At 34.4% G+C, this 13,790-nt stretch overlaps 3 protein-coding genes across 7 annotated transcripts in view; 1 reads left to right on the plus strand and 2 right to left on the minus strand.

The window, feature by feature from the left end:
- The window catches only part of mbl2 (mannose binding lectin 2), a 199,369-nt gene that overhangs the window by 74,015 nt on the left and 111,564 nt on the right, over window positions 1-13,790 (minus strand). The window lies entirely within an intron of this gene.
- Window positions 2,165-6,271, minus strand: cbln9 (cerebellin 9). 2 transcript variants are annotated; one of them, XM_068224381.2, is made up of 3 exons: window positions 6,038-6,271; window positions 2,710-2,846; window positions 2,165-2,633 (listed from the first exon to the last, which is right to left on the minus strand). In XM_068224381.2, exons 1-3 carry the CDS (start codon window positions 6,205-6,207, stop codon window positions 2,344-2,346), a joined length of 597 nt encoding a protein of 198 aa, XP_068080482.1. In that variant the 5' UTR covers window positions 6,208-6,271; the 3' UTR covers window positions 2,165-2,343.
- Window positions 6,751-13,604, plus strand: apol1 (apolipoprotein L, 1). Of its 4 annotated transcripts, none has more exons than XM_005171301.5 (11): window positions 6,751-6,928; window positions 7,592-7,667; window positions 7,818-7,892; window positions 8,092-8,157; window positions 9,237-9,311; window positions 9,432-9,488; window positions 9,571-9,633; window positions 10,219-10,296; window positions 10,387-10,426; window positions 11,893-11,944; window positions 12,021-13,604. In XM_005171301.5, the coding sequence occupies exons 2-11, from the start codon at window positions 7,611-7,613 to the stop codon at window positions 12,853-12,855; spliced, it is 1,398 nt and encodes a 465-aa protein (XP_005171358.1). In that variant the 5' UTR covers window positions 6,751-6,928; window positions 7,592-7,610; the 3' UTR covers window positions 12,856-13,604.

The following is a 13,790-nucleotide window of genomic DNA, read 5'->3' on the forward strand; positions in this document are numbered from 1 at the left end:
AGCTCTTTTTTTAGTCATCAATAAGACATCACTTTTGAATATTTTACTTTTATTGAGGCTCACAGTTTGTTTTGCCCATTTGTTTTGGCCGTTGAACTGAAGTGGCCATAGTGGTCATTTCAAACTAAATGTTATTCGTTCTTGTTTATTTTGTAGATGACTGACTGAAAAAAATCATTGAAATACAAATGATAAACTAAATTCAGTTTTTTCCCCCATGGATTTCATCTTTGTTTGATATTAATTTTTCCAATTCTTCAATGATGTTTATATTAGGTGAAAATAAACCATCTTCCATTACAGCCCAAATATTGAGCATTTAACTGTTAAAAATATCAACATTATTTATTTGTTTTGTCTGGTATTAAGTAAAATTATGTTAATAAATGCTCAATTGTTTAAAAGGGCCTCATTTGATGCAGTCATTTATTCTAAGTCACATGGAAATTACAGTGTTAAAATACTGTGAAATAAAGTTTCCAGTGTTAAAGATTTATACATTAATAATATTTTTTCACCTTTTCACAACTCTCTGAGAAATTCAACCTCCCCCCTTCTAATATTTTTAGGGAGCCTATCTTCGGGTCAGAAACTATGTCCGTCTAAATATTCCAGATTTAAAAGTTTTATCTTTAGAAGGCGAGTTATTTGACTTATTTTTAAACTCTTCAAAGGCTAGGGGCCTAATCTCTTTATTTGTAAATGCTTTTAAAAACAAATCCGATTTTTCTTCTCTTCATTTGAAAGTTGCTTGGGAAGAAGACTTAGGGATTTCAATATCTGAGACTAATTGGGATCAATGCCTTTTTTTCTGTTTATTCATGTTCCATAACTTCTAGACACCATCTTATTCAGTACAAAGTTTTACACAGACTTCACTTTTCTAAAACAAAGCTTGATAAATTCTGTCCCTCGGTTTCCCCCACATGTGACAAGTGTAAAGCTGCTGACGGTACCTTAGCACATCTTTTTTGGTCCTGTGTTCAAATTCAGAATTTTTGGACACAATGATAGCAATTTTTGGCTGGTCAGATTTTCTTGAGACTCTGAATCTAAATGTACGGTTACCTGTTCAGTATGGCATGATCATAGCTTAAAAAAAGTTATCCTTTGTTTTTGGAAAAAAATCTTAGGCCTCTTTTTTCTGACTGGCTTCTCAGACTCACCTCCACTTTACATTTAGAAAGAATAAGATATACCACCTCTGGGAACTCTGCGAAATTTGATAAAATGTGGGATCCAGTCTTTCTTTTTCTGCAACACTATAAAGACTAAGGGTGTCGTTTAATTTCTGAAGAATTTCTGATTTTTCCCTACATCCATGCTGTCTATTTGTAGGCCATATATGTTTTGTATGACGTCATTTTTTCTTGTTTCTTGCTTTATTTTACATTTTTATTATTTTACATATTTTACATCTTTGTTTTTCAGTCTGCAAAAATTATAATCAAAAAAATATTTTAAAATATGACATTTTAATAACCCAGTATTTTCAATTGAATTTCTGCGCTAGCTTGCCACTGACGGAGCTAGTGGTTACAACCGTCTTTCATCTCGTTTTATGCTTGTACAACTAAATTAATGCTTAAGTTTATTTAATTGAGTGTATTGTCATTACATTACAATATTGATAATGTTAAAACAACCTTGGGAAATTTAAAATAGTCACATTAAATTTTCACCAGAAGTTTATTGTTGGCTTTAAAACTTTAGCTGTGCACAGAGCCCATAATGATATGGGGATGGTTTGGAGGCCATGCAGACAGAGGCCTGTGGGCAAATTTGGCCAGCATGCCAGAGTTAAACCCCTTCTCTTTTTCAGAGGACATCTGGGGATTTTTTACGACCACAGAGAGACAGGACCTCCGTTTACTGTCTCATCTGAAAGACGGATGAGACGTTTGTATAGCACATTTCATACACAATCGTAATTCAAAGTACTTTACAGGAATAAAAGAAACCAGTATATGAAAATAAAAACAAAGAATAAAAATAAGTAAAATCAGATTAAAATGTGTGAAAACAGGTTTTAAAAGAAAGAAAAAAAGAAAAAAGAAAGACAATAGTGTGATCTATTGTCATTTTAGAGACAGAATTCAGTCTTTACCAGCAATATATAATTTTATATTCAAATATCGGTATACACAACAAATAAATATGATGCTTGACAATGAAAGTTTTTATTTATTAGTAATAATTAACAGACAGAAGTGCATGTTTGCAAACGTATTTGTCACTTATTTTTGTCATATACTTTCATATTTTTGCGTCATTGAATTTAAAGCTTTTTTTCACTTCTCAGCTTTAGATTTTGCTTCTTATTGTATCTTAATACATACAACTTTAGATAGTAAAAAGAAGGTGTCCACTAAAGGTGTTACGTTTGAACCCATCTGTGTAGATACGACGGTTCTCCAAGAGTTTTAGGCTTATTTGGTCCCCTTCTTCCAAAAGAAGACTGACCGAGTTGCTCGCTGTGTCCTCATAGTCTCCGTTTTTTGCAGGGGGGTTATCTGTCACTGCAATCACAAGTTTACCATTCCTTAGCAGTTTCACCCCGGCTGATACGGCATCATTTGTGAAGAGCACAAGGTTGAAGAAATAAACTCCTTTTACTGGGGCAGTAAATATTCCTGTTTAGAACAGCAGAAACTTGACAAATGACCAGATGAAATTGTCATAGCACTGGATATATTTTTATTTATTTACCTGTATCACAATCATATGCATTTCCAATGTTGGTAAATACTTTATTATACACAAGATCAGTTTCCTGTGCAAAAGGGCCGATATATATCATACCCGATGAATCTGACAGTGAGGTTGAAAAGGCTACTTTCACCCTTCTGCAAAGTAAATCAGTCAATCAATCAATTAGAAAAGAAAAGAACAGGAAGAATATGACCAACCGATGAAAAAGAACATCTTTCCATTAAGCCACATTAAAAATAATATTTATTCTTGCTTATTAGTTACTTATTTGCTGCAAGTTCTTAATTTCATGACGTGTATAAGTTTGGTATGTTCTAAAATCCTGTGCCTTTATGGCCACCACATACAAAAATATCATTTCCAGCTTCAACGCTGTCCTTATTGAACTTAACAACTTCCCAAACCCTAATCTGTTATTGAACAGTCTTAGGGACTTTGGCTTACAAATATTTATTCTTACCTTCCCGTATAAACTATTGAGCACAAGGTGAACTATCTGGCCCTGTTTATCACAATGTAATTTCAGGTCTATCTAAAGACAATTTGTATACTGTATAAACTGTCTATTCTATCATGTGAGGCTAGATCTACCCCGAAACATAAGCCTCTTGTTTAAAAATGTCTTAGCTTCTTTTCGTGAGGACTAAAAAATAAATGAATGTAATGTTGACTTTTGTCTGTTTAATGAATTGGTTTCTATTATGTTAGGAAAATGTTTAACGGCAAGTTCCATTTTGATACTTTAATGGTAAAGCTCACCCCAAAATTAAAATTCTGTCATTATTTACTCACACTCTACTTGTTTAAAACCTTTCTTTGCTTTGTTTTCTTCTGTTAAACATCAACAAAAAGGTCCTTGATTTTTTTCCTGTTATGGAAGTCAACAATTACACCTTTCAGCTTTCTTCAAAATATCTAATTTTGTGTTCAACAGAAGAAAGTGCATGAGCAAACTTTTATTCTTGGGATCCTATTAATGTTGGTCAATTAGTAGCACTTTCACAGTCCAGTTCTACATTTTCAGACTAAATACAATAACAATATAATTTACTTACCATAAAGCCTGCCCTAAAAGTAAAATTAAACCATGGCATTTACTTATATCATCAGGTATTGATACTGTAAGAACTGAAATATTACAAATATTTTTGATGTCTTTGACAATTCAAAACATGAGCTAAAAACAGGGCCAATGGACTCCACAACCCACCAGGGGGGAATGCGGGAAAAATCAGTTCCTGCTGCATTTGCATCTGAGTATGCTGAAACTCAGCTTCATCCCCTCAACTCACGCATATGGTCATTTCAATGTTTGAATGTTCTAGATTAACTAAACTGACTTTAACTATCATGTTTGATATCATTTGAAATGTCTCAGTGCGATTGGTACAATGGTCTCATTCTCTCAGAAATAGACATAATCAGAACAATAAATATATAACTTCAGGCATCTTTTGAACCACTGTGAGGGGTGTGACACTAAGTGTGAATGCCTTTTGTTATTCACACCCCCTTCCTTGAGGGAATTCTTGGATTATTTAAGGTAAGGTCTGAGAAAGATTCAGGGCGATTCTGCCTAACCAGATCAGCCCATAACATGGGGTCTGCCCCATGTTATGTATATTAAAAAGTCAGGAATGCATCTTTTTCATCTTGGATTTATCTTTAAAAATTTAATGTTTTGTATTGATCGTTTATGAATTGACTGATTGAATTGGCATAATACATTTACCTGACTAATAAATTATGTTTTGAATCAAACCTCGTGTTATTATCACTGATAAATGTTGTTGTCCATAGCACTACAAGCCAATGTACAGGTTAGTAACGGATTAAAACATGTTAGACGGAGCAGCGTGGCACGCTATACAATGTTGTTAGAGATCCGACTAACAAATTGGCATTAATTCAAGTATACTTGGACTGTAAAAGGCCAACTATTTAGAACAACAAAATATTGTTGAAACTAATTTAAATGTGGATATTTAGGCCTTCATCTACAAACGTATAATCCTGTGCGATTATTATTAAAATACTTTGTCTTGAATTAGTAGATAACAGATCTATGGGGACCAGATAAAAATCTCCTAAATTGAGTAAGTAGGGTTCTGCCTTTTTAGGAGATTGGTTAATCGCCTCTGTTTAATGACCAAGACTGACAAGCTTGTATTAAGAGATTGTATACCCGGCCGGTGCAAGACTCGAGATGCTATAGGAATCTGAGTAAATGAGAATAAGGTATAATAACAAATCAAAAGAATATTCAATCATAATCTAAAATAATGTGAAAGGAAACAAAATAATCTTCTCATGTTTTATAATTGGAGTCAGATAAAACGAGGATAAATATATTAATATTCTAAACCACCTCATACTAAAATTGGAGTCAGATATGAGTTAAGTTTAATATAAATCAACATTGTGCACTGGAAAGACCGAACATGCAGTGAACCTTCATCCACCATTGGATACCGTCATTGGACCAACTGGCTGGACCCTACAATACTCTAAGTACACATTAGTTTTTTTATTTTATTTTATCTTATATTATTCATTCATTTATTCATTTTCTTGTTGGCTTTATTTTATTTTATTTTATTTTATTTTATTTTATTTTATTTTATTTTATTTTATTTTATTTTTGCAGGGACAATGTTCTTTAATTAGCATTGCTGCAAATGCACCAGAGTTAGCCCGAAAGCTAGTTTTCATCCGTTGTCCCTGGACAGATGTTAAAATTGTCACCCTAAAAACAATACAGAAATTATACAATGAACCAAAATTTATATAAACAAAATAAACTAAAACACCAACATTGTGTAAAGAAGATAAGAATACAACCAATTAATTTGCAGTTACCATGGTGTAACTACAATAAATAAATAAATAAATAAATAAATAAATACATAAAATAAAATCAAAATAAGCTTGTCTCCAGCTCTTTTGCTTGTGTCAATAATTTTTGTTTAGCAATAATTATTAATAAGAATTACTTTATTTGCAAAAAAAAAAAAACTTTTGTGGAAGGCTTTACATTTTGAGATTTGTCGAAGACTGTGATCTGTTATCTTCATTTTATTAGATAATATTCTTCAATGTTGATCTGTCTAACCTCCAGTTTGTTTGCACTAAAATAATGAAATCATCATTACTTGAGCACATAGACAGTGAAGATCACAGATTTAATAACTTAGTTTTTACAAATTCCACAATGTTTAAGATTAGTGCTGTTAAAAACGTTCTTGCACTGGAAATTGCTTTTGTGGTTGAACTTGCTAATATACACCTTGAAAAGCAAACTATTTTTTTGCTTTAAGTTACATTACCTGCATTTTCTGCTTTTAGTTGCTCAATTTTCTGCTCCATGGATTTGATCTTTGTTTCCATGATTTTAAATTTTTCCAGTTCTTCAATGATGTTTATATTTGGTGAAAATAAACTTGCTGCCATTGTGGTCCAAACATTGAACATTAGGATTGTTATAAAAAGCAACATTATGTATTGTTCTGTCTCGTAATGGTGTAGCGTACTAACTGAGTATTATTCTGTAAGTACCATTCTAAACCACAACTTATGTAATTATTTAAAAGGACCAATAAACTTTGGACTGCAAACACCCAAGGCCAAAACATGTGGAGACTATATCCACATGTGATTTTCATGCTGTTTTTTCTCTCATTGAAGTCTCTACACTAAAACACAACCCTCACAGAAAACATTCAGCATTTTTGTAGCTATATATACAAATTTGCAAGATTTCTTTTCATGGGAACCAAAATATTTCCACAATGACAGAAATACTGGTATTATAGTATATATTGTGGGGACATTTGGCCACTTTAATTAGTATTAAAACAGCATAAATTAGATTTCTCTGTTTGTTTTTATTTGTGTTAATAAAGTTAAAGGTTTATTTTCAGGTTCATGTGACACTGTAAACAAATGAGCAGTCTCTCAGTGTAGTACGTCTCTAGCACCACCTGCAGTCCGTGGATTTACAAAACGAGGCACAACAAGCACTGCACAAAGGGCGGAGTTGATGACATTGCGATACTACACAACACTCTCACACAGTTTGACGAACTATGAGAAAATAACATGAGATTTATTTAAACCAAGCGGTTGTGTTTCATTTTATAGATAGATCACGTGTTAATTTTCGTCTCACTTTACTCTTTTAACGCAGTTATTTTCCCTCGGAGGTCGGCGGTGTGAAGTAAGTTGAGCATGACTTGTCAAACTTTTAAGGACAACGTTTCATTACATTGATTATATTAACTTATTATGCAACACTGTTCAGGAAACAAGCAGAAGAGGCACTGATTATATTTGTTATAAATGCCGTGATTTGACTTGACTGTGTCTTGCCAGATACAGCAACTAACGTACCAACCACAGTTAACGTTACTTTGTATTACTAACGTGTTACAGCAGTGCTATATATTATATTATATTATATTATATTATATTATATTATATTATATTATATTATATTATATTGTATTATTTATATTAAAACAATTGATGATTGTTATCATGATTGCCTTGTAGTAAAAAAAAAAGTTAATTTTCAGCGGGGTCTTCTATTTATCTGTCTGTCTGTCTGTCTGTCTGTCTGTCTGTCTGTCTGTCTGTCTGTCATCTTTTGAGCTAATGACATGCTAATGTGTAATGCCAAATGTTGCTAATCTGAAGTCTGTTTTGCCCCACAACATTCTTCAAGGTCATTTTTCAACAAAACTTTCTTTCTCTCTCACGATGACCTTTCAGTTCAAAGGAAACCTTCAGCATGTGATGTTTTTTTCTGACTGCAACATTATCCACAGTTTAATAAGTGTATGAATGTTATCTTTGACTCTCTCTGTACTTTTTTCATCAGTTTGGAGAACATTCTTAAGATGGACAGTGAAGTTTTTAAAATCGAGGAAAATGATGGTGAGCCCTCCACTAGTAAAGTAAGTGCCTGCCTTTGATCTGTTTTTTTCTGTCTCTCTTATTTACACTTTGTCATGTATTGCATATGAGATGAAACCTAATAGTTGTTGTTAATTTCGCTAGTTCTGATTATAAAGCATGTTGTAATAGGAAGGCATCTGCTTCCTCAGCAGGGCGTGGAAAAAACACAACAGTTTTTGGAACCCAGTGAGAAACCTGATGATAAAGAGTCAAAACTCATGCAGGTGGGCCTTTTATAAGGCGTATCCCAATTTTAGATATTATTTGCAGTCTGAAGAGATATATTACAGCATAGACTTACATTTTTCCATGGATCTTATAGGACTGCCTATAACTAATTGATTTTAGACTAATTGACTAATAAGACAAGGCAGTTTTCATCAAATATTATGTGTGAAGGATGCATTTGTTCTTTTATTCCAGGATATGGGTTCAGGTTTAAATCCAGAAGAGCTAGCTGATGTTGCAGGCCAACCAGTCCTTGGGCAGGTATATACGCATCTTTGCACTAATTTGTAATATTAACCATGTATAAGCTTTGATACATTGAGAAAAATGTGACTTTTAGATAATAAGCTATTATCAAGGTTATCTAGATTTGCATCAACGGTTTTATTTATTTTATTAGGATAAAAATTCACATTCTCCCATACATTATCCCACTTATCACATGGATACATCCTACAAAAGTTTTGAAGGGAAATATAATAATTTGTGACATGTTTAAGAACTTAAGTTTATTATCGTATAAGTCATTGTAGCATACAAAGCAATACTTCTGTAAGAAGAGAAACAGCAGCAATATTATGGTACATCATTATGGTACTATTTTTAAAGTGCTTAATTGCTTTATCTAAGGATTAATCATAAACACTAAACACTGAGCTTCACTGAAACGTTCAACAAAAACTGGTTAAAGTTACTGCTGTTCATCTAGGAATCTTGCACAAGGGTGGCTTAGTGTGGAAGCAGTCATTTGAACATACCTTTGGGCATTTTCAGCAACATTTTTTTTTATTGGCCCAGCCTAAATGGCTATTACCAAACATTTAAGACAAGTACATACATGCACATCAGAATGCCAGGTGGAAAATGACTTGCTGTATAAGATCGTCTAGCACAGGATAAATTATCAGTTTTAATTCAAGTAGAACTACACCAGCATTCTACCACTGCTCTCCTGCCTGCCTGACTTGCTAGAATTTTCCAAATTTTGAGATATTGTGGCTATATTATGGCTTTCTATTTTCTTGTTAATCTGCTTTGAAACAGTCTACATTTTAAAAAGCAGAAATAAAGATGAGTTAAACTGAATTAAGTTGCTATAAACAAGTAGCAAAGCGATCATTTAAACACTTGTGCAAACCATTCAGCAATTAGTGATTTTTTTTTTGGTATGGCAATCATGATTTGTTATATAAAGTTGCTTCTGTTTAAAATAAATTTGGTTTTGTATCTTGCTTTTCTCCTTACAACAGATTATAGGCCAGATAAACACTCATTTGAAGTTATTTTTGAAATGTAGGCCTGGGGAATCATAGGCTCCTGGATTTTACTTATCATTGCAGGTTGATAATAATGAGGTCCTGGAAAAGAAGGTGGCTGAGACACCTAGAGAAGCTAGAGAAGAGGAAAATCCAACAGTAAGCACCTACTTTATCATTTGAAGTGAATACTGCTGGTTTTATCATTTTATGTTTCAAAATGGGTAATCTGGAGTCGGTTCCCAGTAAATAACATTACTTTATTTGACATTTTTACAGCAAAAAGGACAAAAAAAGAAACCCAAAAATCCTTTTATGCCTCAGATTGCAGCAAAGGTAAATACAATTTGTTTTCCTTACTTGCTTTTTAAAAACGCTCAAAATTGTTATTCACTGGAGTCATGTGCTGTTATTTCAGAACAAAACAACACAGAAGAAAAATGAAGACCAAAATATTGGAGCTGGCAGTGTTGTTGCAGAGGTACTGTAATATCCTAATATAAAACATAATACTCAACAGGCATAAAATGAAAACCGAGAGACTGTAGTGGTTTCAAATATAGGAAAGTTTGATACTACAGGTCAGGATAGTAGATTAACTGTTGGAATTTTTTATGTCTGCAAAGAGTAAGAGCAGTTTGTGTTAGCGTCTGTCTGAGCTTGTTTTCAGCAATTAAACATGCTGAATTGGCTTATGTTGGCTTGTAGAATGTTTGAGAAGTGACGTTTAATCTGGTGCTTATCCATGAGTGTCAGTGTCTGTTGGTGTGGTGTGTACTCAACTTTTCTTTTTACACAACACAGGAAAAACAGTAATTAAACTAGATTTCAATAGGACCTTTTTCTTTTAAAGTGCAGGCACAAAAAAAAAACAAGTTTTGGGTTTTTTTTGCAACCTCTGACAAAATCAAACCACATGTAGAAACTACCTTCCTTTTTGACTCACAACTTCTGCAATTAATGTGGATTTCTGCATTGGAAGTTTCCCATCAAGTTCTCCTTTACACATTGTTGTCCAATCTTCGCTTGCAGAATAAACCTCACATAACTTTCTGTTTCTAATCAGACTAAAGACCACAAGAAGACCCTCATGGAATGGCTGGACGACTTTCGATTAAGTGAAACTCAGAGAGAGGATGAGGAGGTTGGTTCTATAAGTATAGAGCCTTGCCTTTGCTTTAGAGTCCATATTAAAAAGATCATATTTAAATGATCCTAAATGTGTTTGTCACAGGATCTTGAGGGCCTCATGGATTGGTGGAACACTGTGGAACGTGAGTTTGTATGAACCATGTTTGTCCACAATTGCCCACATTCTTGTATTTAGCACTAGCACTCACGCCTGGAAGTTTCCAGTGAATTCAAAACTGTTTAAATAGGGTTTAATCTAAAACATTGGCCCTCCAGAAGCAGGTTTGGACATCCTTGCTTTAACTTTAAACCAAGGGTGTCTGCATGACAATCCTTTATTAAACACTGAGTTTTTCCCTTGCATTTTTTGAAAACGCTTGCAGAAAAATAGCAATGTTGTCAAATTGTCCACCATTCAAACAAATTCACAAAAATGGCTAAGTTGATGTATTATAGGCCAGATAACCTTACTTTTAATGTAATTTCTGCACAATAGGCTTAGAGTTTTTTAGATTCTACTCATTGTTCAGAAGTTTTCAGGCCCCTAAAATGCTGTTGTCATGTAAATATTTCTTCAGTTTCCAAAGTCTTATTCTCTACTTTACCAGGTATCGACACAGTGGAATGAACCACCTGTTACAAACAGTTTTCTATTTTTAGTTGAAAGTGGTGTTGTGTAGTTAATGCAACATAGGCTTATTCTAAAAACATAGCCCTATATACATTTCTAGAGATTGCGGATTATGTAGCCAGAGCTACGCAAGACTGCATTTCGCCTTTAAAATGAATGTCACGGGGAATGTATGACGCCATTCCTTTCTCGTTTACCAGCTGACCGCTTACCCCCGTATGGACAGTTTTTCCCCTGTTACCAGTTTGTCTGGTACCTTGAAACGTACGTTGGCAGACTTAAAATGTAGAGCAGAGTTGATCCAGTGAAGAACGATTTCAGAAAGCAGGTTAGACAAAAACAGAAGCAAAAAAATAAAATAAGCAAGTAAATAACACGGCGTGAATGTGGTAAAATCTGAAAACAAGGTAAAAATCAGGGGGCTTTGCTTTTTCTGCATTGCTTTTTAAAATACTGAGGTTGGGTTTAGGGAAGGGGTTGGGCGCTGGTCAATCAATCGGTGCTTTTTAAAACACTATTGGATGGGTTTAGGGGAAGTGGAAGCATTGGGGGGATCGGCCGATTGGTCAGTCAGTCAGTCAACAGCGGCCTCTGGTGGATGTATGGGGATGTATTTAGCGCTCTTCAGAAATGTATATAGGAATACGCAATCAGAATAAACCTGGGATGTTGTGGAAATATCATATTCCTGCTTTAAAAATTTAATTAAAATGAAGTTGAATAAGACCAGACAGTTTGAGATTCACTCAACCGCCATGGGTGCTTCCTTAGGTGTTTCAACCCTTACACCACAATCAAATTACAAAAGAAAAAGACCCTTTGTACATTTGTATAAAGAAACTTGTTCATCTCATTTATTATATATTAACCTTGTTGTTAGTATACTGTTGATTACTAAATATGAATTAAGAAAGCAGATTTTTCCATTACACTTACTTATTGTACATTTACTGTACCCATTGTTTTTTTCCATTTCAGAATGGGAGGACATGCCCAAAAATGACAACATGACTGAAAAAGAGGAAGCCAAGTAAGCCCGCATTCATTTTGTGTTCATGTGACAGGACAAATAAAGTAAATGTGACTGACCAGCCGCTTTTTCTCAGGGCTTTTGCTGTAACCGCTGACAAGGTGCAAAAGGGCATACGCGTGTTTAACAAACTTTTCTCAGAGCGAGCAGAAGGACTGTGGCAGCACGTGATCGACCTGCACGCTATTGCAGATGGCCTGGACCGCTTCAATAAGAAGACCAAAATAGCCCAGATCACCGGTGGCTCCACCAGCGCTGTGGGAGGTGTAGCTACCATAACTGGCCTCATCTTGGCTCCTTTTACCATGGGAACCTCTCTGATTGTCACTGCGGTGGGTCTGGGTGTTGCCATGGCAGGTGGGCTTACCTCTGCATCTGCTGGCATAACCAGTACCGTCAACAACTCATTGGATCGCAAGAAGGTGGAACGCATTGTGGGAGACTACCAGGCAAAGATGGGTGACCTTAACAAATGCATGAAGTTCATCAAGCAAGGCATAACAAACCTGCGCAAGTTCAACCTGAATAAGATGAAGAAGCATGCTTATAATCGAGACTTCCCATGTTTTGACAATGTCTATGAGGACGGTGCCATGGCAGGCAAAGCTATTCTGACTAATGCTAATGAGATTATGCGTGTGATGCAGATAGCCAATGTGGCAGGAACCACTGCGGCACGTGCTGTGCAGATCGCTAGCATATCCACAGGTGTTCTGACGGGGCTTTTTGTTGGGATGGACATCTACTTTGTGGCCAAGGACTCCCATGAGCTGAAAAATGGTGCCAAGTCAGAATTTGCTGCTAAAATCAGAGAAGTGGCAGAACAGTTACATGAGGGCTTGATGGAGCTCAATATCATTCGAGATGAGCTGCGCATGACCACCACTGTGAAAGAAGACCAAACATCTTGACAAATTTCTGTATAAGTTCCTCTGGGTTTATTACCACTGGGTTTTTTTACCCTGCCTTTTTCTACTCTCACAAGATGGTGTATAAATGATATGGTTATATAACTATAGTGGCTTCTCTTATTATAAAGCACAGTAAATCTGTGGTCTTACCTTGTTTTTAAGGACTATATCCACTTCATTTTATTTTAAAGTGTAACTGCTGCTTTTAAAAGGATTAAAGTCTAAGATCTACATTAATCACCAGTAGGCTAAACACGCTAATCACTGCCTTATCTGTTTTCAAGCACTTTTCTGCCACTGAGAATCTGAATTGTACACAGCAGATACTGTTGGAGACATTTGTTTTGTTGTTGCTTCAGAAGTGTCATACGGATTTCAGAATAATTATTAGCAAACCTTAAATTATTTTTATTTGATTTGTGAAGTTAGTAGGCTCCTATAGCCCTCTAAGCACATGTAATAATGCACTCCTGACAACATGGTGTGGATTTTGTAACTGCTGCTAAAACATTTGTTTTTTAAACATTTATTATGTTATTGTACATCTGCTATTGCCAAATGTGTCATCGATGCTCTTATTTATTTATCTATCCATGTGCCTCTTTATCTGTCTGTCTATGTATATCTGTCTGTCTGTAATGTATTATACCCATAATGTCACTGCAAGTTTGTGACAGTCTTTAGTACCTTTAAAATGAAGGTATTTTCACTTTTTATTTTGTATGTAAAATAAAAAATAAGATATTCTTTATTGGGGGCATTTGTGGTCTATTCGACCTTCATGTAGGAAAAAAAAAAAAAAAAAAAAAAAAATATATATATATATATATATATATATATATATATATATATATATATATATATATATATACACATACAAGCACAGTGAACCACCTCATATTATATATATATATATATATATATATATATATTAA

Source organism: Danio rerio, chromosome 2 (assembly GCF_049306965.1).
Source record: "Danio rerio strain Tuebingen ecotype United States chromosome 2, GRCz12tu, whole genome shotgun sequence".
Taxonomy (NCBI): Eukaryota; Metazoa; Chordata; class Actinopteri; order Cypriniformes; family Danionidae; genus Danio; species Danio rerio.